General features: G+C 39.6%; 1 protein-coding gene across 4 annotated transcripts in view; it reads right to left on the bottom strand.

The window, feature by feature from the left end:
- The window catches only part of CEP350 (centrosomal protein 350), a 157,587-nt gene extending 135,464 nt beyond the window's left edge, over window positions 1-22,123 (bottom strand). For all 4 annotated transcript variants that reach the window (XM_055419161.2, XM_055419162.2, XM_055419163.2 and 1 more), the window contains exons 1-2: window positions 21,986-22,123; window positions 864-949 (exon numbers count right to left, since the gene is read on the bottom strand). In XM_055419161.2, coding sequence (XP_055275136.2) covers window positions 864-936 — 73 coding nt within the window. In that variant the 5' untranslated portion in view covers window positions 937-949; window positions 21,986-22,123. The remainder of the gene's footprint in view (window positions 1-863; window positions 950-21,985) is intronic.
- Window positions 22,124-25,297: the final 3,174 nt, after the last annotated feature.

Consider the following 25,297-nt stretch of genomic DNA (forward strand, 5'->3'; position numbering starts at 1 on the left):
TCCCATCCTGTAAAGCCTAGCTTCCCAATACATGGTTTAGAGCTGTATTAGGCACTGATCCCCCTAGGACACTGATCCCGTAGGACAACTAGACTAATACCCCCATCTACATCTCCAACAATAAGCAGTATCCTCAGTTTATCCCAATGAGCTGAACAAATACACAATTAAGTAACATACTGCATTTTGTATTATGATATGAAAAAATCAGAAAACTACTCCAGACTTCAACCTACTAGTAGAAACAAAGGTAATATCTATTCATTCTTTCAGACAATAGCCCTTCAAAGAGTATATATTCAAAGAGTCTATATATCTCCCCTGAGTCAGCCTTCTCTAGGATAAATATTTTCATCTCCTCTAAATGCTCCTCATGTGACATGATTTCCAGGTCCCTCACGAACCCAATTATCTTGCTCCAGATGTACTCATTTGTCAAAATCCCTCAAAAAAAACAAGTCCTAAATTAAAGTTACCCCCATGCATCACTAAAAACAAGAAGTTCAATGAGACTATAATTTTTTTATCTGTGCACTACAGGTCTGTAACTATATTGGGAGCTATATAGTATCATTTATTGACATTAAGTCAGAATTTATTGTACGATATTATATATAATTAATTTTACATATACTGATTCTTTTTTAAAAAGAATGTATTGCTTTGCAAGGCAGTTTACTATTGCGTGCCTCTGAAGGTAAAGTACATCGTATATTTAAAATGAAACTGAATTTTAAAAAGCATTTATCCATTTGTTATAAATCAAAGCATATGGGTATTTTCATTTACTGAATAGCCCAAAATCTTAGGCACAGGACCTAAACAAAGCATAAAGGTCAGTTTAAAAAAAAAACAAATCATACCTTGAATAGTATCCGTGCTTTGAGAGTTCCTTGGATTTGGTAAAGGCACCTCTTTTGATTTGCTGCTCCTCATTCTGCCAATTTACCTGCAATCACATCATCAGCATTCACTGAAAATCAACATTATAATATCAGTGAAGAAAATGCTCTATCCTGCCTTTTGTGAAAGTCAAAAAAGAATTTTGTCATCTCTAAAAGTTATCTTTATATTCTCTTAAGAGTTCTTGATAATTTAATAACTTTATTTTTGCTTGGAAAACTAAACCATTAAAAATTATATCATAACCACCTCACACAAACTAGGATAGCTACTATCAAACCAACCAACAAACCAAAGTGTTAATGAAGATGTGAAGAAACTGTAACTCTTGTGCACTGTTGTTGGAATGTAAAATGGTACAGCTGTCATGGAAAATAGCTCAGTAGTCCCTCAAAAATTTAAAGGAAAACTATCATATGGTCCAGCACAGAAGATTTGAAAGCAGGGTCTTGAAGAGATATTTGTTCACAGCGCTGCTCACAAAAGTCAAAAGATGAAAGCAACCAAAGTGTCCATAAACAAATGAAAAAATAAGTAAAATGTACTGTAGTGGCTCAGACGGTAAAAGCGTCTGCTTGCAGTGCGGGAGAACAGGGTTCGATCCCTGGGTGGGGAAGATCCCCTGGAGAAGGAAATGGCAACCCACTCCAGAACTCTTGCCTGGAATTTTTTCCATGGATGGAGGCGCTTCGTAGGCTACAGTCCATGGGGGTCACAAAGAGTCGGACACGACTGAGTGACTTCACTTTCACTTTCAGTATATACATAAAACATTATTCTTCAGTCTTAAAGAGGTGGGATATTTTGACATATGCTACAATAAATGAACCTTGAGAACATTATGCTACCTTAAGAACATTATGCTAAGTGAAATAATCCAATTACAAAGACAAATACTATATGATTCCACTTATATGAGATACCTAAAATAGTCCAAATCATAGGAACGGAAAGTAAAATAGCGGCTGTCAGGGGCTGGGGTAAGGGGAAAATAGGAAGCTATTGTCTAATTGGTACAGAGTTTCATTTTTGCAAGATGAAAGGAGTTCTAGAGATGGATGGTTACTATGACTGCATAATACTATTAGTGTACTTAGTGCCACTAAACTGAATCCTGGAAAATGGTTAATATGGTAAATTTTATGCTACATGTATCTCACCACAAAAAACAAATTGAAAAGGGGAAAAAATTATATAATGACTCAAAGAGAAAGATCATGATCTACTTATGCTAACTAAACAGCTTGATGACAAAATTCTGTTGTAAAAGTCACATAAAAACAGTTTGGAAAATGTAGAAGGGGAAAACTCATTTCTGCTCTCCAAACCTTAACACAATCATTAAGATCCCTTCTGTTCTTTTTACTTTTCTTTTTTTTTTTTTACTGTAATCACATAATTTCAATTTTGTGTCCTATTTAAATGCTAGACATCTGAAGTGGTTTTAGAATACATCCACAAATTCTTTGATACTCCTTTCTTCAAGAAGTGGAGCTTAATTTTCCTCTCACTGGATATAGGCTGGACTTAGTGGTTCACTTTTAACAAATCAAATGTGGTAGAAATGACGTGTGACTTTCAAAACTAAGTCACAAAAGGCACTGCCTGTTCTCTCTCAAGGATCCAGCTGCCATATCATAAGGACAGTCAAGCAACCCTATGAAGAGATCCATGTGGCAAAAAAAACTTAGGGTTCCTGCCTACAGCCATATGAATGAGCCATCCTGGAAGTAATACAACAAGAGATTATCAATACAATGATATGACTCATTTTCTCTATTATAAATAACACTGTAATGAAAATATCTGTATATATGAATGTTTGCTCATTTGGATTATTCAACAAGAACAGGGTCTACAAAGTGAGGAAAAACTGAACTAAAGAATATATAGAACATGCTACTCTAGAGATCCAATGTTGAACTGTTTTCCAATTTACAATAATATGAGCTGATCAGTTTCATTAATATATTTTAATATTAACTATGCTTTTTACTTTTGTTGATTATTAAGGAATTTTAATTATATTCCTTTTAGGGAAGAAAATGGCTTTTTTTAAACTTTTTATTTTGTATTGGGGTACAGCTGATTAACAATGTATTGATAGTTTTAGGTGAACAGCGAAGAGACTCAGCCATACATATGCATGTATCCATTCTCCCCCAAACTGCCCTCCCATCCAGGCAGCCACAAAGCATTGAGCAGAGTTCTATACAGTAGGTCCTTGTTGGTTATCCATTTTAAAGAAAGCAGTGTGTACATGTCCATCTGGGCTTCCCAGGTGGCGCTAGTAAAGAATCCATCTGCCAATGTAGGAGACATGAGAGACATGGGTTTGATCCCTGGGTCAGGAAGATCCCTGGAGGAGGGCATGGCAACACTCTTTGTAGAGAATCCCATGAACAGAGGAGCCTGGCAGGCAAAGAGTCAGACACAACTGAAGCAACTTAGCGCACACACACATACATGTCCATCCAAACTACCTCTCTCTCTCTTCTTTCCCTCATCCTTCCCCTGGGGAACCATAAGTTTGTCCTCGAAATCTGTGAGTCTGTTTCTGTTTTGTAAGTAAGCTCATTTGTACCAGAAAATGGTTTCTTTAGTTTGAATTTAGTAGACTGCTTGAAGGACTAAACACTCTGCCATAGATCTTAATTTTAGTTCTTCATTTGTGAACTATCTTTTCTTGTCCTTTGCCCACTAACCTACTAGGATTTTAAAGTTTTTCTTATTGATTTGCTGAGTTCTTACATTATAAATAGTATATTAAACCTTTGTCATATTTGATAAAAATAATTTTCTTCAATGTCTGTAAAGGCAGTTCAATATCGTAATTATTAAAGACTCTAATTTACCTAAAAAAGGAAAAGCCTACCTATTAAGTCCAAACATGAAAAACTAAAGGTATAATTAATTTTTAAGAGTGCTACTTTTACCTATAATAAACAATCCTGATTTATAAATTTCTTAAGAAAAAACTTCAAAAAGGTTCCAAAAACAAAAATTTTCTAAATCTAAGAAAAGTCAATCTAGGTGTTTAAAAATAGAATAGTAAAACTTTAAAAATCAATAAATATGCCAATAATTAAAATTATTCTAACCATAAAAACTTTAATCAGAGCTACCAACATAGTTAGAAAAATAAACTCACTTCACTGTCCTTCTCATAAAGATACTTTTGGTCTAGTTAAGTGTCAAATGATAACTAAATAAACATGTGGCTGCTGCTGCTGCTGCTAAGTCACTTCAGTCGTGTCCAACTCTGTGCCACCCCATAGACAGCAGCCCACCAGGCTCCCCCATCCCTGGGATTCTCCAGGCAAGAACACTAGAGTGGGTTGCCATTGCCTTCTCCAGTGCATGAAAGTGAAAAATGAAAGTGAAGTCGCTCAGTCATGTCCGACTCTTAGCAACCGCATGAACTGCAGCCTACCAGGCTCCTCTGTCCATGGGATTTTCCAGGCAAGCGTACTGGAGTGGGTTGCTGTTGCCTTCTCCGAAACAAACATGAACTATTCTATATTACTAAATAATCTGTCAATGACTAGACGAAAGTTTTCTTTGAGCAGACCTCACTTTAAAATAAATGCTAAAATATATAATAATGATCAATTTTCTAATGGGAAGCAGAAACAGATTAAATAATCAAAACCTGCATATACATCCAAAATCTCTATGCTTAAGAGCTAAGACCAATAAAGCCGAGACAGTGAAGATCAGCAAAAAGAAAAGAATCTGCTTCAGGGACATCCCTGGTGGTCCAGTGGTTAAGAATCAGCCTTCCAAGGCAGGGGATACAGGTTCGATCCCCAGTCAAGGAACTACTAAGATCCCACATGCTGCAGAGCAATTAAGCCTGTGCACCACAACTACAGATGCCCCCATGCTCTAGGGTCCAAACTCTATAGAGAAGCCTCTGCAGACAGCAACTGGAGAAAGTCTGTGTGTCACAACAAAGACTGCAGTCAAGAAAAAAAAAAAATCTTTCTGCTTCAAAATAACAGCCCTATTAATAATCATCTTCAAAAGCAATGACTAAATATAGAGTGTGACATTTATACAGAATTTCATCCTGCAAATACATTATAGTATATTCACCACCTAACAATGAGAATGAACTAATCACAACTACATACAACCAGATAGTTGAGCATCACAAACGTGTTCAGTGAAGAATGCCAGAAACTAGTGTACACACTGTATACAGTTTATAAAACATCAAACAGGCAAAATTAATCTACTCTGTTAGAACTGACGATGGTCATTATTTATGCTTTCTTTCTTTCTTTTTTGCCTTATGTATGCTTTTGGGAGGAGGGTGACAAGAACTGGAGCAAGGAAGAGCTTGAGGTACTAATAATACTGTTTACTGATTTGGCAAAATCAAATAAACAAAAAAGATCTTCACGACCAAGATAATCATGATGGTGTGATCACTCACCTAGAGCCAGACATCCTGAAATGTGAAGTCAAGTGGGCCTTAGGAAGCATCACTACAAACAAAGCTAGTAGAAGTAATGGAATTCCAGTCGAGCTCTTTCAAATCCTAAAAGATGATGCTGTAAAAGTGCTGCACTCAATATGCCAGTAAATTTGGAAAACGCAACAGTGGCCACAGGACTGGAAAAGGTCAGTTTTCATTCCAATCCCAAAGAAAGGCAACGCCAAAGAATGCTCAAACTACCACACAATTGCACTCATCTCACACGCTAGCAAAGTAATGCTCAAAATTCTCCAAGCCAAGCTTCAACAGTAAGTGAACTATGAACTTCCAGATGTTGAAGCTGGTTTGAGAAAAGGCAGAGGAACCAGAGATCAAATTGCCAACATCCATTGGATCATCGAAAAAGGCAAGAGAGTTCCAGAAAAAATATCTATTTCTGCTTTATTGACTAGGCCAAGGCCTTTGACTGTGTGGATCACAACAAACTGGAAAATTCTGAAAGAGATGGGAATACCAGACCACCTGACCTGCCTCCTCAGAAATCTGTATGCAGGTCAAGAAGCAACAGTTAGAACTGGCCAAGGAAAAACACACTGGTTCCAAATAGGAAAAGGAGTACATCAAGGCTGTATATTGTCACCCTGCTTATTTAACTTATATGCAGAGTACTTCATGAGGAACGCTGGGCTGGAAGAAGCACAAGCTGGAATCAAGATTGCCAGGAGAAATATCAATAACCTCAGATATACAGATGACACCAACCTTATGGAAGAAAGTGAAGAGGAACTAAAGAGCTTCTGGATCAAAGTGAAAGAGGAGAGTGAAAAAGTTGGCTTCAAACTCAACATTCATAAAACTAAGATCATGGCATCTGGTCCCATCACTTCATGGCAAATAGATGGGGAAACAGTGGAAACAGTGTCAGACTTTATTTTTGGGGGCTCCAAAATCACTGCAGATGGTGACTACGTCATGAAATAAAAAAACACTAACTCCTTGGAAGAAAAGCTATGACCAACCTAAACAGCATAATAAAAAGAAGAGACATTACTTTACCAACAAAGGTCTGTCTTGTCAAGGCTATGGTTTTTTCAGTAGTTATGTATGGATGTGAGAGTTAGACTGTAAAGAAAGCTGAACGCCAAAGAATTAATGCTTTTGAACTGTGGTGTTGGAGAAGACTCTTGAGAGTCCCCTGGACTGCAAGGAGATCCAACCAGTCCATCTTAAGGGAAATCGGTCCTGAGTGTTCACTGGAAGGACTGATGTTAAAGCTGAAACTCCAGTATTTTGGCCACCTGATGCGAAGAACTGACTCATTTGAAAAGACCCTGATGTGGGAAAGATTGAAGGCAGGAGAAGGGGACGACAGAGGATGAGATGGTTAGATGGCATCACTGACTTAATGGACACAGGGAGGCCTGGCATGCTGCGGTTCACGGGTTCGCAAAGAATCAGACACAACTGAGCGACTGAACTGAACTTAATGTTCACAATTCAGTGAGAGAGACATACATATAAACAAATAGAACAGAAAAAAACAAAAAGGAATCAAAGAAAGAGCTGCCAGTGAAAGGATATATAGGAAAGAGAGTGAAGTAGATCATTAGAAGTGACAAGCAACATGATCACAGAAGCAGAAGAGGTGGATGAAAAACTAGGATAAGAATTCCCTGGCAGGTCCAGAGATTAGGACTCCACATGCTCACTGTGAAGGGCCTGGTTTCGATCCCTGGTCAGGGAACTAAGATACCACAAGTTACGAGGCATGGCCAAAAAAAAAAAAAAATGAAAGCCAGGCTAGAAAACTACTCATAAGAAAGGAAGAGGAACACAATTAACCTACATCACTAAGCCAGTAAGCCAGTGGGGGAAAAAAAAAGAAATGGGAAACAAAGGAATGAAATTCATACACTATTGCATGAATTTTAAGTAGCCTATAAGAATATGTGGCAAAATAAACTACAAGGCACACACACAAAAAGTATAATTGACCTTGCTGATAGCAGGGCAAAGAAGAGGGCTACAGGTAACCATTTAATAAGTTAAACGTACAACACCATGGAAAAAATGGGAGTCATGATAAAAATACATCATCCATCATTAATGTACAATGAATCAGAAGACTGGAGCAAAAGACAATGTTATTGCTCGGGCTACAATCAAGTAAAGGCCTTATTACAATTAGGTCAAAAAACAGTACAAGAACTACGTATAAACTGTATTTGAGGCTCATTTGTTCACTCTCCAGACATGTACAAGGTAATGAGCAGTTAAACTGGAGAAATAAATCCCTGTAGCTCAGCTGGTAAAGAATCCACCTGCAATGCAGGAGACTCCAGTTCGATTCCCTGGGTTGGGAAGATCTGCTGGAGAAGGAATACCCACTCCAACATTCTTGGGCTTCCCTGGTGGCTCAGCTGGTAAAAAATCCGCCTGCAGTGCGGGAGACCTGGGTTAGGAAGATTCCCCTGGAGAAGGGAACGGCTAACCTGGAAAATTTCCATGGACTATACTCCATGGGGTCACAAAGAGTCGGACACCACTGAGTGACTCTCACTTCACTTAATAATACACTGTCATCAAGATTCACTGAACAGCAGAAACTACTCAGAAAAGGAAGACATTTCTCCTAGCTACTCGCCCAGAGCAAATATTAACTACTAGACCCATAGTTTCAACCTCATGAAAAATCTTAAGTGTTTTTTGGAGGGGAATGGTATGGTCCCAGCTAAATAGATACTTGGTGGGAATTACTAAAGGGGTATCACTAGAGGGCTTCCCAAGTGGAACAGTGGTAAAAAATTCACCTGCCAACGCAGGAGGGGTAGGAGACACAGGTTTGATCCCTGAGTTGGGAAGATCCCCTGGAGGAGGAAATGGCAACCCATTCTAATATTCTTCCCTGGAATAAAGACAGAGGGGCCTGGCGGGCTGCAGTCCATGGGGTCAGACACGACTTAGCAACTGAACATTCACACATCATTGCAAACTGTCAGGTTACAATTTGGCAAACACATCTGCCTTGTTGAGAATTCCATGTCTGGGACTTCCCTGGTGGCACAGTGAATGAGAATCTGCCTGCCAATGAGGGGGACACGGGTTTAATCCCTGGTCCAGGAGGATTCCATGTGCCACAGAGCAACTGGGCCCATACACCGTAACTGCTGAGCCTGAGGGCCGCAACTACCGAGCCTATATGCTGCAACTATTGAGATCTGTGTGCCCCAGAGTCTGTACTCCACAACTGGGGCGGGGGCAGTGGGTGAGCAATGGGTAGCCTGTGCTCACCACAGCTGGAGAGGGCCTATGCAGAGCAGCAAAGGTCTAGCACAGTCAAAAATAAATAAAAAATAATTACTTAATTAAAAAAAAAAAGAATTCCATGTCTATTAGCAATCAAATTTCCTGATTCTGGAAGTATCATGATGTTGTTGAGTGTATATCCTCAGCAGATATGAACCCTGATGTATACTGAAACCCAATAACAAAAATTCTACATTCCCAATCATTCCCACTATAAGTAAGATTCTGAGCAGCCAGGCAATGCCTTTCACCAAGTAGCTGCAGAGTTCCTGTCTCTTGAGCATACTTTCTCAAGCAGTTCTAGAGGAGATATCACCTGGATAGCATGTATATTATCATAAGTGACCAGTCCAGGTTCGACGCATACATTTTCCTCTGTTCATTTCTTTGCATTTGTGCTTTTTTAATAAAATTCTTTTTTAGAAATAAAAAAAAAAAAACACATTAAAAACAGATGCCAAGGCTCTACTCCCAAGAGATTCTGAATCAGTGGATCTGCTGCTGCTGCTAAGTCGCTTCAGTCGTGTCCGACTCTGTGCGACCCCATAGACGGCAGCCCATCAGGCTCCCCCGTCCCTGGGATTCTCCAGGCAAGAGAATCCACTGGAGTGGGGTGCCATTGCCTTCTCCACAGTGGATCTGAGAAGAAGTAAAAATCCTGTATTTTTAAAGGTCTACAGAAATCCCAATACATATGAGCTTTGAGAACTACAGTTCTAGAAATCATCTTCAATCTACTCTTTGAAGCCTGAAGCCCTTGTTTATCCCATAAAGATGAGCATCAGTGGAGAGAACTAATCCTATTCCCCAGCCACCTGACAGCATCTCTCTCCTGAAGTTTCAGAACACTTGACAGCAACAATTATTTTAAACCAGGAAGCAAAAATCACAGACCTCTAACACTACGGCAGAGGAACATGAGAGAATTTAGTAGGAAATAACCATAGCTAATATAGTCCGTATTTCTTCTGTGTGGGCCAATGGAGCACATTACTTTCCATACATAATTTCCAATCTCATGAGGCAACTATCCCTATACTCATTGTACTGATGAAGAAATCGTATCAGACAATGGAACTAGTCCAAGGTCATTCAGCTAATAAGAGACAGAACTGGAAATTAAATCTAGATCTCTCCCTCTCTCAAACCTCTGAAAGCCACTAATGGTCATTCATATAATGGCAGTCACTGGCATACAGATGGTAGCTTTGGGCAGAGGAAAGGCCACCAGGGAGAAAACACAGTCCTAGAGAAGAAAAGAACCCAAGGTCAGACTCTCCTGCACCTCAGGATTTGAAAGACAAGGACTGGCTAGCAAAGGAGACTGAGGAAGCAAGGTAGAGCGGAGGCAGAAAATCAGAGTACAGTGGACAGAAGCCAAAGGAAAAAGAGAACGTCAAGAGAGTGGTCAGATGAGATGAGTGCTGCCCAAAGGCCAAGCAGGCTGAGAGTTTATTAATCTGAAAATGCTCACTAGGTTTACAGATAAAGAGATCTCTGGTGATTTTACTGAGCTAAATGTGGAGAAATGGGGGTAGCAAGTTCACTGGAACTGCTTGGAGAGGGACTGAAAAGTCTTCTAAACACTGATAAAATAAGTATTCAACTCTTTTGAGAAGCCTGTAAAGGAAAAAGCAGCTGTAACGGAGGAGGGTGTTGTGTTGAGGGATTTTTGTGTTGAAATAAGATTTGATTGGGCTTCCCTGGTGGCTCAGAGGTTAAAGCGTCTGCCTGCAATGCGGGAGACTCGGGTTCAATCCCTGGGTTGGGAAGATCCCCTGGAGAAGGAAATGGCAACCCAATCCAGTATTCTTGCCTGGAGAATCCCATGGAGAGAGGAGCCTGGTAGGCTACAGTCCACAGGGTCACAAAGAGCTGGACACGACTGAGCGACTTCACTTTCACTTTCAAGATTTGATTAAGTATAAATGCTGATAAGAAGAATCTCAGAGAGAAGAGAAGGCTAGAGATACATATGAGAGAAAATATAATTGATGGTTACCAAGTTTCTTGAGAGAACATAAGAGTGAGGAAATGTTGAAACAGATGAAGTATTCTTACCGTCCCTTTCCTCTAAAAGTTACTTTTTCTATTTTTTTTTCCATTCTTCCTATTTATGAACTCTTAGCCTGCATAGTAAGAGGGAAAGATAAAATGTAAATGTAATTCCTTTAAATTTCTCAGCTCTGGTTGGTCTTCTCTGAGACTGTACTTACTTCTCTTATGAGGTCAATATTTTGGTGCTTCATGAAGTATGAACTCCTTGTTGGCCTTAGATTGATTGTTATCAAGCAAATAGTTTTTTAGTTGCAGTCTTATTTGATTTATAGGTTTTCCTGCTTTTTATTTATATCACTTTTAACTAGATTCTTTTTATACCATTTATCATAGCTTTTTTGAAACTGTGTTTCCATTTTCTACTGGCAAGTTAGTCTCACCCTGAGCTACTGTTTGGAAGTTAGCTGTCTGTTCCTTCCCCACCACTACTCCACTGCTTCTACAGCCCTCTCCTTTCCCATACACACACTCGCCATTTTTGAGTCCATTGTTTGGAGCTTTCATTTATATTTTGCTTGATGCATATACAGTAAACTGCCAAATACAGTTTCTTTTTTAGCTCTTGTGATATCTGACTTTAGTCTGAACAAAGCAGTATTGTTCATTTATGCTTTGACTTAAACAACTTCTCTGTAAGATGGAAGCTAAACTCACTGTAAAATTTACACTAAAACTCATCCATCAAATAAATAAAAAAAGTATTCTCAAGTTTTCTGAAAATTAAGTTTCAGTTCAGTTCAGTTCAGTCGCTCAGTGGTGTCCGACTCTCCGCGACCCCATGAATCATAGCACGCCAGGCCTCCCTGTCCATCACCAACTCCCGGAGTACACTCAAACTCATGTCCACAGAGTCGGTGATGCCATCCAGCCATCTCATTCTCTGTCGTCCCCTTCTCCTCCCGCCCCCAACCTTTCCCAGCATCAGAGTCTTTTCCAGTGAGTCAACTCGTCGCATGATGTGGCCAAAGTATTGGAGTTTCAGCTTTAGCATCAGTCCCTCCAATGAACATCCAGGATTGATCTCCTTTAGAATGGACTGGTTGGATCTCCTTGAAGTATAAGGGACTCTCAAGAGTCTTCTCCAACACCACAATTCAAAAACATCGATTCTTCAGCGATCAGCTTTCTTCACAGTCCAACTCTCACATCCATACATGACCACGGGAAAAACCATTGCCTTGACTAGACGGACCTTGGTTGGCAAAGTAATGTCTCTGCTTTTTAATATACTATCAAGGTTGGTCATAACTTTCCTTCCAAGGAGCAAGAGAAAGTGCAATATAGTGATACAGAACCTATGTTATTGATTTCTGAAACTATGGTCAGATCTTATCTATGATAGCCTAACCCATATAACCAACTGCTTATTTAGAAATCTCAAAGCACATCACACTCATCACCTCCAAAATCCAACTCATGATTATTCCCAAAAAACAAACGAGGTATTTCTTATCTCACTCCAGTTGCACAAGCAAGAAATACCCACAGAGGTCAATAATCATACTATATGACCTCTAAGACCCTCTGAATTTATAATCTATACCACCAGCTCTCAGAGTATGGTCCAGGCATTTCTGAGGGTCTATGAGACTGTTTTGAGGGTGTCTGCTAAACAATGCCACTTTCTAAATTTTTTTGTTTTGGAAAATATAGCTATTTTTTATTTTAAAATATTATGTATTAATATTCCCTTCTCCAGGGGATCTTCCCAACTCAGGGACTGAACCAGAGTCTCCTGCAATGCAGGCAGATTCTTTACCATCTGAGCCACCAGGGAAGCCCAATATGATATGAGTTTATGGCTTTTTAAATAAATAAATGTTTAAAATTTTAATACAATATATATCAGTAGATATAGTCCACATAAAAGCTCTTTGAATTTTCAATAACTCAACAGTATAACGTGTCTTCTTGACACCAAGGGGTATGAGAAACACTGATCTGTACCTATCACGAGTGTATGCATGCTAAGTTGCTTCAGTCATGTCTGACTCTTTGCGACCTATGGACTGAAGCCCACCAGGCTTCTCTGTCCAAGGGATTCTCTAGGCAGGAATACTGGAGGAGGTTGCCAGGCCCTCCTCCATGGGATCTTCCCAACCACCACTAGTGCTACTTGGGAAGCCCATATTTATCACCTGCATACACAAATAAGATATGACACTTTCAAACAGCCAATTCTCAAGTATCTTCCAGCAGCAAATTTTCCTTTCACATTTACTGACAGCGCTCTCAATCAGTCACATAGACTCATTCAGTTCAACATTTTACTGACCACCAACTATGTGCCAGGTACTGGGGTAAAAGATGAAAGATGTGACTTTGTTCCGGCTCTCCCAAGGAGTACTTTCCATAGCTTTGCTTCAGCTCTCTCATCTTTATCAGACCCTGTGTAACAACCATCTCTGCCTGAAAGGTTGAGAAAACCAACCCTGAATAATCATACTATCTAGTATCAAGACAAATTTAGTGGACAAATTTAGTCAGGACCAGGCTAGGAAAAGTGGAAAACATTCCAGCTCTAAATCAGACCTATACTATTCCTATACTGTAAATTCTCAGAGTAACCAATACTCCCCTAATATACAAAAGCAAATGATCTGAGAATTAGCCTCACCTCACGTATAATATACAAACCTCAACAACTACTTTTACAAATGAAGAATGACTGTCTATAACCCAGGAAACCCAAAAAAACTGTATTATTTGGTACCAGTTTGGCCTCTGGAATATGAGAGGCTGGATAAGGATTACAAAGAATGCAATGTCCTCCACTGATATGAAATGAAGAGCTAAACCAGAGCCTAACTAAAGGTACCCCTACTCTTTTATTTTTAAAACCCTAAAAATAGGAACCTATATTTTATTCCACCCACTATTTAGTTATCCATTCTGAATATTTACTCCTCTAAATTGATTTCAATGAATATATCCCTATAAAAGTGCCTTACGGTACAAGTCAGGATTCTTTTTTCCCCCTAAAGTATGAAATTGTCACTACAAAAGCTTCCCTGATACAGAAGATACCGTTAACACTGGTTAACTCTGTGGAGAAGGAGTGAGTGTCTGAGAAAGAAAGCAGATTTTCCAGTGGATATGCTTTTGAATTTTTTAAAGCAGCCTGGCCTCTGGAGTATAGAAGGCTGGCTAAGGATTGCATTTATCACCTTGTGAGGAAACAAGCAAGGAAAAATAATTTTCAGAAGTTTTCTTCAACATTCAATGATTTACTTAATTTAGAGGCTGTTAAGGAAACAAATACAACACTTTTTTATTTCATTGGAAGCCTCTGACTTCTTGACACTGTGAAGTCACCCCCATTTTGTGGATCTACAGCACTTTACCTTTCCTCTTACCTCCCAACCCCCACACTATTATTTACATATCTGTCTTTTACATGGGACTGTGGGGATGATGTTTTATTCCTCTTTATATCCCTAGTCCATGCACGGTACACAGCACATACTAGATGCCCCAGACCTCTCTGCTGAATGATGGCCCCATTGATAAGTATCAGAATCCAATTCGTAAATGCAAACAGGGCAAAAGAAAACAAAAACAAAAAAGCCCAAAGGTATTTCATATAATATGAAGAGGTTAACCACTGGAAAGCAAAAAATTTCTCTCGTGGTAATATATTAAAAAAATTAAGGATTATAAAATAATAGTTATACAGATATATTTTATATTTTAAAATAAGCCCCAAACTAAAATAAATTAAAATAAAATACTCTATTAATTTAGACATGAAAATCATGAATGAAATGAAGCCTGTTAACATAAAGGAAGCCAGTGCTATCATTACTCATACATGATCTTTAAATCTAGTTTTTAAAAGGGAGAGATGTCACAAGTCCACTTACAACAACAAAAAAGGTAACTGGTTATTTTTTTTAAAAGTCACTTAACCCCAAACTTATCAAAAATAAATCCAATTCTTCTGGTTGCAAAAATATCCTTCCATCTATAACAAGATCTCCTTTACATCATTATTTCTGTATAGAATTTAAATGTTTCGTCATTTCAACAAGTGAAGCATCTACACAGATTTTCAGAGATGTATCTACAGAAGTGTAGTCCAACTCCATTTACAACTAATTATAGAGAACAGAGCATATTAGAGTTGGAAGTCAGGGGTCACCAAGCCTCATGTTTTTCAAATATGCAGTAATGGAACCATTGGCAGATCAAAAAGAAATCAATTTGGTGGGCTGAAGCTTGAATTTTTTCTTGAAACCAAATAAAACTAAATTGAAATATCAGAGTGTATTGGATTTTTAAAGTGAAGCTTCCATTTCATTTTACATATATATATATCTATATATATATCTATGTATATTATGTTCCCATGGAAAATCTATTTTATACTGTGGGTGTCCCAGTCAAAGAGTTCATGAGGTTTCCAAGCTTTCTCAGTTCACAGAATCTAGTGTCTCAGTTATTTTTCACAGTGCCCATAGGCTAAAAAAAAACATATTTAATGGAAATAGTCCCATTTATTAGGCAGTTAGGTCCATACAACCTAATAAGTATTTATAGCCTAACAACTTAGTAGCGCTTGAAAAATATGTTATCAAATTAAAAGAAATATTTTAATTACTAAATAACCACAATTACCTATTAATGAGATGTGTACACCTAATAGATAATACATAATTTTTCAAACCTTGAAATCACTCAGGATACAGCAACTATGATACTGTTTCACACCGATTCCTGCACAGAACTTTCTTTTAATCACAACCACCACCAAAACCGAGCTTTCATTTATTTTTTAATTGAAGGATAATTGCTTTACAGAATTTTGTTGTTTTCTGTCGAACCTCAACATGAATCAGCCATAGGTATACATATATCCCCTCCCTATCCTACCCCTCTAGATTGATACAGAGCCCCTGCATGAGTTTCCTGAGCCATACAGCAAATTCTAGCTTTTTGAAGACACATTGTCTTCAAAAGACTACCAAAGGAAAGGAGCACAACCTCAAACACAGTATCTCAAACTAATAATTTGATCAGTGGTCTCACAGATGCCAAATATTCCAAAGATGATGTTGTGAAAGTGCTGCACTCAATATGTCAGCAAATTTGGAAAACTCAGCAGTGGCCACAGGACTGGAAAAGGTCAGTTTTCATTCCAATCCCAAAGAAAGGCAATGCCAAAGAATGTTCAAACTTACGCACAATTGCAATCATCTCACACGCTAGCAAAGTAATGCTCAAAATTCTCCAAGTCAAGCTTCAACAATATGTGAACCGTGAAATTCCAGATGTTCAAGCTGCATTTAGAAAAGGCAGAGGAACCAGAGATCAAATTGCAAACATCCACTGGATCATCGAAAAAGCAAAAGAGTTCCAGAAAAACATCTATTTCTGCTTTATTGACTATGCCAAAGCCTTTGACTGTATGGATCACAATAAACTGTGGAACATTCTTAAAAAGATGGGAACACCAGACCACCTGACCTGCCTCTTGAGAAATCTGTATTCAGGTCAAGAAGCAACAGTTAGAACTGGACATGGAACAACAGACTGGTTCCAAATTGGGAAAGGAGTACGTCAAGGCTGTACACTGTCACCCTGCTTATTTAACTTATATGTAGAGTACAGCATGAGAAACGCTGGGCTGGATGAAGCACAAGCTGGAATCAAGGTTGCTAGGAGAAATATCAATAACCTCAGATATGCAGATGACACCACCCTTATGGCAGAAAGTGAATACGAACTAAATAGCCTCTTGATGAAAGTGAAAGAGGAGAGTGAAAAGTTGGCTTAAAGCTCAACGTTCAGAAAACAAAGATCATGGCATCCGGTCCCATCACTTCATGGCAAATAGATGGAGAAACAGTGGAAACAGTGGCAGACTTTATTTTGGGGGGCTCCAAAATCACTGCAGATGGTGATTGCAGCCATGAAATTAAAAGACGCTTACTCCTTGGAAGAAAACTTATGACTAACCTAGACATCATATTAAAAAGCAGAGACATTACTTTGCCAACAAAGGTCTGTCTAGTATAGGTACGGTTTTTCCCGTGGTCATGTATGGATGTGAGAGTTAGACTGTAAAGAAAGTTAAGTGCCAAAGAATTGATGCTTCTGAACTGTAGTGTTGGAGAAGATTCTTGAGAGTCCCTTGGATTGCAAGGAGATCCAACAAGTCCATCCTAAAGGAAATCAGTCCTGAATGTTCATTGAAGGATTGAGGTTGAAGCTGAAACTCCAAAACTTTGGCCATCTGATGCGAAGAGCTGACTCACTGGAAAAGACCCTGATGCTGGGAAAGATTTAGGCAGGAGGAGAAGGGGACGACAGAGGATGAGATGGTTGAATGGCACTGCCAACTCAATGGACATAAATATGAGTTAACTCCAGGAGTTGGTGATGGACAGGGAGGCCTGGCGTGCTGCAGTCCATATGGATGCAAAGAGCCGGACATGACTAAGTAACTGAACTGAACCCACAGTTGTCAAGTGTAACTGTTTCCCTCAAGAATTTAGAAACATCCCACTGTGCCCATGAAAGTTTACTACAGTGCTCTCAGGTACCTCATGGCATCACGGCATGGCCTGGGGATCCAAGGTTTAAGAAACACTGATCCATTCTATGTGTTTACTTTGTAAATTAAGAAATAATATGTAAGGTCACAAGATGCGAAAAAAAAAATATACTCACTAGAAATTTTCACAGATTAATTATAACTTTCCATTAATAATAGTTTAAAATAGAATCTAATCATGTGATATTCTGTGAATGAACTCTGTAGCTCTGAAAAATTATATTCAAAAATACATTTATATGATTGTATAATAGAGAAAAATTCTGCCTCAATATTATTTTCAGAAAAACATTTCAAAAATGATAAAAAGTGGAACTTACAGTTAACAACACAAAAATGTCTAAAGGAAAAAAAAAAGAAAGTCATCTACTCTCCCAGCCATAAACATGGCTAATAGTTTAATGTCTATCCGTTACAGAGCCTTTCCTATGCACATACAAAATCAAAACAAAATCAAACTACATTTCTTTGCCTATGTTTTTGTTTTTACACTGAATCACATTCCACAGTTAGTGCAACTTTTTCACTCGATATTATATCATGAACATTCTTCCCTGTCAGAACATAACAGTAATTGCAAATACCTATGGAGGGCTTGCATGCGTGCATGCTAAATCACTTTAGTCATGTCTGACTCTCTACAACCCTATGGACTGTGGCCCACCAGGTTCCTCTGTTTATGGGGATTCTCCAGAAAATACTGGAGTGGGTTACCATGCCGCCCTCCTCCAGGGGATCTTCCAGACCCAGGGATTGAACCCATGCCTTTTATGTCTCCTGCATTGGCAGGCAGGTTCTTCGTGCTTACTTAGGGCTTAAACATTATCTCATTTAATTCTCACAACAGCTCTGGCAGGTGAGAACTACAATTATATCTACTTTACAGATGAGTTTAAGTAACCTGCTAATGGTCACAGCTAATAAATGGTTAGGATGTGATCCCAGAAAGTAGGCGGCATGCTCCTTGTGCTCAAAGAAACACTCAGTTATTTCTCATGAAGTAAGTATAGCTCTCCCTCAATCTGTTAACAAGTGCATCGTACGTCACAGCATAAATATGCTATAATTTTAACTATTCCCTTACCAATGGACATTTAGGATTTTTTTGTATTTATAAATGTTACAGACATCTATTTGTAATAATACTAAAATGAACATTCTTATAGATGTGTTCTTGTGCTTTTGTATTAAAATTTCTGTAAACTCCTAAAACAGAAATGACTCTACCAAATAACAGGTGCAGTTTTAATTTTAATAGGTAATGCCATATTTCCTTCCAGAAACAGCTGTACCACGTTACAGTCCCAATGACAGAGAAGAGGGCTGAGATTCATATTTAAGTTAAAAAATATTTTTGATTCATGAAAAGTGAGGCCTCTTTTGAGTTTTTAACTAATACAATTTCTTCTTATAGAGAAGAGATTGCTGGCTGATCACAATTATGCTCTGATTTGACAATTATCTTCACATTAAACAAATGTAGTAGAGTCTGCATAGTGGAGTCTTCGGTTATGAAATCAACTATGGGTGAGATATTTCCTCTATATGATCCTCTATTTACTTATGTATAAAACGTGGGAATTGGACTAGCTGGCCTTTAAGATTTAAAACTCCCAATGCTGTAATTAAGAAGTGACTTAAGGTTATTAAAGCCCGTAATTACAGTACTAGTGTAACAGGTCAGGGTCTTAAAGCTCCCATTTCCTTTAAATTACAATAACTATTGCCAGAACATCTAGGCAAATCATTAAAATAGTCAATAAAGTTTTCAGGATCTACCTGTGGCTTATTCTCAATATCTTTTTTTTTTTTATTTATTTTATTGGAGGCAAATTACCTTACATTAATATATTGGTTGGTTTTGCCATACACTGACACAAATCCGCCCCGGGTGTACATGTGTTCCCTTTCTTGAACCCCCCTCCCACCTCCCTTCAATATCTTTTAATCCCAGGCTATCATTCCCCTGCTACCTAGCAAAGCTGAATCTACCTGTGTAGTATCCTAAGAAGAGTCGATGTGTGCCTAGGAACCATGAACTAGCGTTTTACTTAGTTTATATACAACACCAACACCACTCTCTAGTCAGTTTATTCAGCCAATATTCACTATTTTTCTGTGTGCTAGGCACTGGATGCACAATAGCTGATAGACAATCTCTGCCATCATGGAACTTACAGACTAGATAAGAAAGGCAAATAACCCAAAGAAACCACTAGCAAATATGCAGTTATACTTGCTCACTAAACAAAAAAATATTAACACACAAAAAAAGACTATGCAATCTTTTGATAATTCAGGTTTGGGAGATTATTTTGTGACATTAGAAATTGATATGGGAAAAAAAGTCAATAAAGAAAATTACTTCACAACTTGGCAAAACTAGCAATCACAAGTACAGGTGGCAAGTTTTTAAATCATCGATTCTATAATAAAATCACCAAGATGTCAATACTTTTCAGTTATGCTGCTTGTGCTTAAATATTTGTTTCAACTAAACAAAAACATAAATTATCTGAAATACTAAAAATGACATAACTCTCAGTATCCAAACAAAATGAAAGATGACAAATTAACTACAATTTCTTAAGAAAATTGTTCTACCAAAAAGTACATATAGAAGTAAAGCAATTCACTACAATAATTCATGGCTTGTTACTAATTAACCTAATGCTACGAAAATACTAATGTTTTTAAAGAGCTGACAGTCATAAATATAAGGAACTTCTGACTTACCAAAAGGAAGAAAAAATAAACTTTTTTTAGATGTAAAAAGAAAACAAATTCCAGAAATATCTATATTAATATTCAATTTTAGGTGATACTAATCCTAGGGTGTTAACTAGATTTATGATCACTTCACAATATATACAAAGAGTGAATCATGTTATACACCTGAAACTAATATGTCAATTATACCTCAATGAAGTAAATAAAAATTTTAAAGCCTTTGATCATCTGTGGAAATAAGAGCATCATTCACATAAATAAATGAACTTTCTTGTTCATTTATTTATTCCCTGTCAATTTCCACAACTGCAAAATAAAGACATTTGTCAAGTCTACCTCATAAAGTTGCTATGAGGCCTAAATAAAATAATTTATGTGGAAGCACACCAAAAAATGATGTAAGTTATTTTAGCAGCAGCTTCTTTTTGCTCCAACAGTAACTTACAGCTATTTAACTAACAAAATTTATTAGATAGTGACTTCATCTTCCTTTCTTCAGTGAAAGTGTTTTAAAATAGACAAAAGACTAGCAATTAGAGCATCAGAAAAAAAATTCTAAACATCATAATTCATTGATTACCCAACAGGAGGCTGGTTGTTCAAGTATTAACACTCTTACATAACACTATACTCCAATATATCTTAGAGAATCAGAGAAATTCTTCTACATATGTACGAAAATTTTTACATATTATAACTAACCACCATTACAAACACATGCCCTGCTAGTCACTATGCAAATATACACATGTATTTAAACACACATACAGTGTATCCTAGTTTTGTGTTTATTTTTCTGATTATATCCTAAATTGAATGCAATGACAGTTCAACAGTTCAGATTTATTTTATTACACTGAACGTAGTTTGCCAATTTAGCACACCAAAACTAATTATTACATGCCCATGGGCTTAAGGCAACCTCTACCACAGGTCTAACAAACAATCCCCCAAAGTCACAATCTCACGTTATGATTAATAGCAGCACGTTGCCTTGTTTCAAAACAATATTTTAAACTACGAAAATGTTTATTGGAGAGTGGTTTATCATTGCTTCCACAAACCTTTTCCAGTTACTAGATCTGCCTAAAATAGCCATTCTTTTAAAACCCTTAAAAGACAGGACTGAAGGAGGTTCGTTAACATGGCAACATAACCATTAACGACTTTTCGAAACCCAAAACAAGGATCACCATCAAAACAAAACAATCAGGTGGAGTACAGACATGGCTACTGATCACTATTCCTGACAACGCATTTTTTTTTCCTATATGGAGGACTTGCTGCTACACCAAAACCACATCAAAATCTACACCTATGTGCAAACTTCCTATCCGAAAAGCCAGTCAAAATCCAACCCATATTTGTGACATTAGTTAAATGTCACTTAGCACGTTAGGCTACACTTAAAAGACGGCGGGGGAGAATACTGACAACTTACAAAGCGTACAAGCTTTTTAAATCTCCCCCTCCACCACTTGTGAATAAATGAATAGACTACATTCAGCAGCTGCCAGAGAAGCAGAAGATCAAAGTTTTCCCTATACTTGAGAACGTTTATTCCCACCAAAAAGGAACAGAAACTAGTCATCCTTGCCACTGTAGACAGTTCCCCGGAATTTCCCCAAATATGCCTGATCTCCAAATGAAGAAGGGACACTTCTCCTGAGACCAAAGGCAAGAGTGTATCTCACATCTTTTGCAGAAGACAGGAGGGGGCGGGAGGTGGGCGCAGGCACTGGCAAGTAAAGAAGGAAATCTCGTCCACGGCAGGCACCGGTGGGACCTGAAACCCAGGTCTCAGAATGGCCCTCCGAGCAAAGCTTCAGGACCCAGGGAGGTTCCTTCAGGGGGACGCCAGGCTGGGCCAGGGCTCCCTGAGCCCAGCCCCGCCTCTCTCGCCGCCGCCGCGGACCCGGGACCGCGGACAGAGGCAGCGGAGGCTCAGCGAGCATCCGCGGTCCTAGCCAGGTCCCCCAGCAGCTCACCTGAGAGTGTCGCCTCCGCGCTCGGCCCCTACGGTGCATCCCGCGGGGCCTGGCGGAGGGTGCAGGGACGCCGCCCCGACCGGCCCCAGGGCTGCCCGGCCTGGCCTCCCCGCTCCGGGGACGCACCGGCTGCCCGCCTCGCACCGGCTCCCGGGATCCGCCGGTCTGCAGAGAAGGAAGGAGGGGCAGAAAGGCTGCCTCCCCTCCCCCACAGCAAGCCACCCCCTGAGCTGCGGCTCTCTGCAGTTCTCTCTGGCGCAGGTCTGGCCCGGCTCCCCCGCCCGGGAGTCACTTCGGCAGCGGCGGCCCAGTCGCCATTACAGCCCAACAACTGACTCGGAGGAGGAGCGGCGCCGGCGGCAGTGGCTGTGGCGGCGGCGCGAGGCAGGGCGGGAGCAGTCAGGGTCCGGGCAAACCTCGCGAGAACTGCCCCGAGTCGGATCCAAAGGAATGCAACCTTCGGTTAGGGCCATGTTGAGTGTGGCCAAGAGGCGAATGTGAGATAAAACGAGGAGAGGAACCTCGAGGGCGCCATGTTTTGTGTGGCGAAGTTTGAGCCTTGCAGGACCTGGGAGGAGCCAAAGTAGATCCGCAGCGGAGACCTCCCCCCTGCCCGTTGGTCTCCCCCCCTACTCCCATCCCCCGCCCTCTTTCTTCAGAAGCTAATTGGGCCTCTGACTGCGGATTTCACCCTGGGTGGAAAGAAAAACCAAGCTGGGGTTGTGACAAGGATGAACTGGAAGTCTGAAAATCGCAGCTTCTCAGAGTTTACGATGTTTCACCAGTTGTCCAAATAAATCTGTACCCCAGTCAGTTTCAGAGTAATTGCGGCTCTGCGGCTGCCGCAGTTACCCACTGCTGTCACTGTGGCCGTTTTATTCGCGAGGGTTACAATTCTGTTCAGCGTGCGCTCTGTCTAGTGGCTTAAGACTCCAGAGCAAGTAAAATCGACTTTTCTCCCGTTAGGTGTTGGCATTGTTATAACTGTGCTTCAAGAGACCCTTTGATCACCATATAGTCTAACATTTTTATCCTCTCCCCAGACTCTGCATGGTGAATTCTATGATCTGTCAAGACTTAGCTTAAATGACAACTGTTGTGCAAATAATGCCACCTGCTAGGTGCTCATTGCACATAAGCTCTCCACCCATCACTTTCCTCCACCTTCTGAACTCGTATATCCAAAGGTTGTTTCCGTCTTTATCCTTTACCCCAACGGGTTCTAGCATAGTAACTGGAGCATTGTGGGTGTTCAATAAATACTTGTCGAGTGGATCTTAGTAAAAGCAGGAGGCAGTTAACTGTCCCCTCTATGTAGGGCCTATCAGTCAGTTCAGTTCAGTTCAGTCGCTCAGTCGTGTCCGACTCTTTGCGACCCCATGAATCACAGCATGCCAGGCCTCCCTGTCCATCACCAACACCGGGAGTTCACTCAAACTCATGTCCATCGAGTCGGTGATGCCATCCAGCCATCTCATTCTCTGCCGTCCCCGTCTCCTCCTACCCCCAATCCCTCCCAGCATCAGACTCTTTTCCAGTGGGTCAACTCGTCGCATGAGGTGGCCAAAGTATTGGAGTTTCAGCTTATAGCTGTGCCTAAATAGGAGGTAAATGAATGTACAAAATTCCTGCACATGTGTAAAATTTGTTCTGTCTCCAGGAAGCTGTGCTGGAGGGAAGAACAGGAAATGTGGGGATCCCAGTGGTGTAAGTGGTAGCAAGAAAAACAACAGAAGGAAAGAGTTCATTAGGTTTTCCCCAGCTTTTTTATATAAAACAAAGAGATAGATGCTTTTCATGCTATTTTCTGAATGTATTCAATGATCTTATTGAGTATTATACTTACTTAAAAAAAAAAAAACAGAAAATGAGTTCTGAAAAGCTATGTAATTTGCCCAATATTAAACCATTAATAAAGGGCAGATGTAGAATTTGAGGTCTCCTTAATCCAAAGACTATATTTTTTTCATCCCCATGCTATCCCCTGGGCAACAGAGAAAAACGCCAAAAATTCCTGTCACTCTGTGGGGAGCAACGTTACCCTCATTTCAGCCTATCCTCAATTTCCACCTCTTCCAACTTGTACTGATCTTTGGCCTCTCCCTCACCTTGAAAATACTGTAAGTAAATCAAAGTGAAGTCGCTCAGTTGTGTCCAACTCTTTGCGACCCCGTGGACTGCAGCCCACCAGGCTCCTCTGTCCATGGGATTCTCCAGGCGAGAACACTGGGGTGGGTTGCCATTTCCTCTTCCAGGGGATCATCCCGACCCAGGGATCAAACCTGGGTTTCCCACATTGCAGGCAGACACTTTACCCTCCGAGCCACCAGGGAAGCCCCATAAACAAATCAAGCTCTTTCCTTTTCAACATCTCCTAACTCCTATTGCTTATACCCTACAGATTGGCTCCTGAGTATATTAACTTTTATACTCTTTGCTCTTCATAGGAGTAACTAATCTCTTGAACAAGATTGGAAGCTTAATGAGGAAATATTAACCTCCGAGGAGTTTCCACAGTGCTAGGCACATAATAGGTATTTAATGCAGCTCCATTTTTTCTCCTACTTCTTAGTAGACACCAAGATCAAATTTTTCTGAACTTAACTTTGACTCTCAACTCTCTTGAAGAACTGGATCTTAGCCCTAAAACTTAGACTGAATCTCCAACTGTCTTACCCATCTCCACATAGATACAGATCAGTGCCTCCAACTCCCAAATTAATTTATTGTTTCCCCTCTTTTCAGTTCCACAAAGTCAGATCCTCCTCCTGCCCTGTATCTCTGTTAATGATCATTGCAAACATGCTTCTGAGAACTGAGAGAATCAAAAGTATTCAAATATTATGTATTCTTCTCTATGCCTTGTTCATACTCAAACAACTATTGTCTCTAAATACCAGTAATTCATCCTTTCTGTCCAGTTGCACCACTGCTCTTCTAATTCAGGCTCTCATTTCTATTGCCCAAATAATTTCAGCAGTCTTCCTAGAGTTCAGCTTGAGTGTTGCCCCTGCCTACCTGTGCCTGCCAAAATAAATAAAAATTCCTCACCTCAGTCATTAAGATCTTCTCAATATGACACAAGCCAAGCTTTCTATCTTCCTAAAGTAAGGCAGTATTAAAAAAAAAAAAAAAACAGGCAGGGGTGTGGTGTCAGGAAGATTTCAGTTCAAATCTTGGCTCTATCACTTGCCGTATGACCTCTAAAACCTTCATTTTATTGTCTGTGTATGCATGGTAGTCGCTTCAGTCATGTCTGACTCTTTGTGACCCCATGGACTGTAGGCCACCAGGCTTCTCTGTCCATGAAAT

The sequence above is a fragment of the Moschus berezovskii genome, chromosome 17 (assembly GCF_049115385.1).
Source record: "Moschus berezovskii isolate FMDL1 chromosome 17, NW_MosBer_1.0, whole genome shotgun sequence".
In the NCBI taxonomy this organism is placed as follows: domain Eukaryota; kingdom Metazoa; phylum Chordata; class Mammalia; order Artiodactyla; family Moschidae; genus Moschus; species Moschus berezovskii.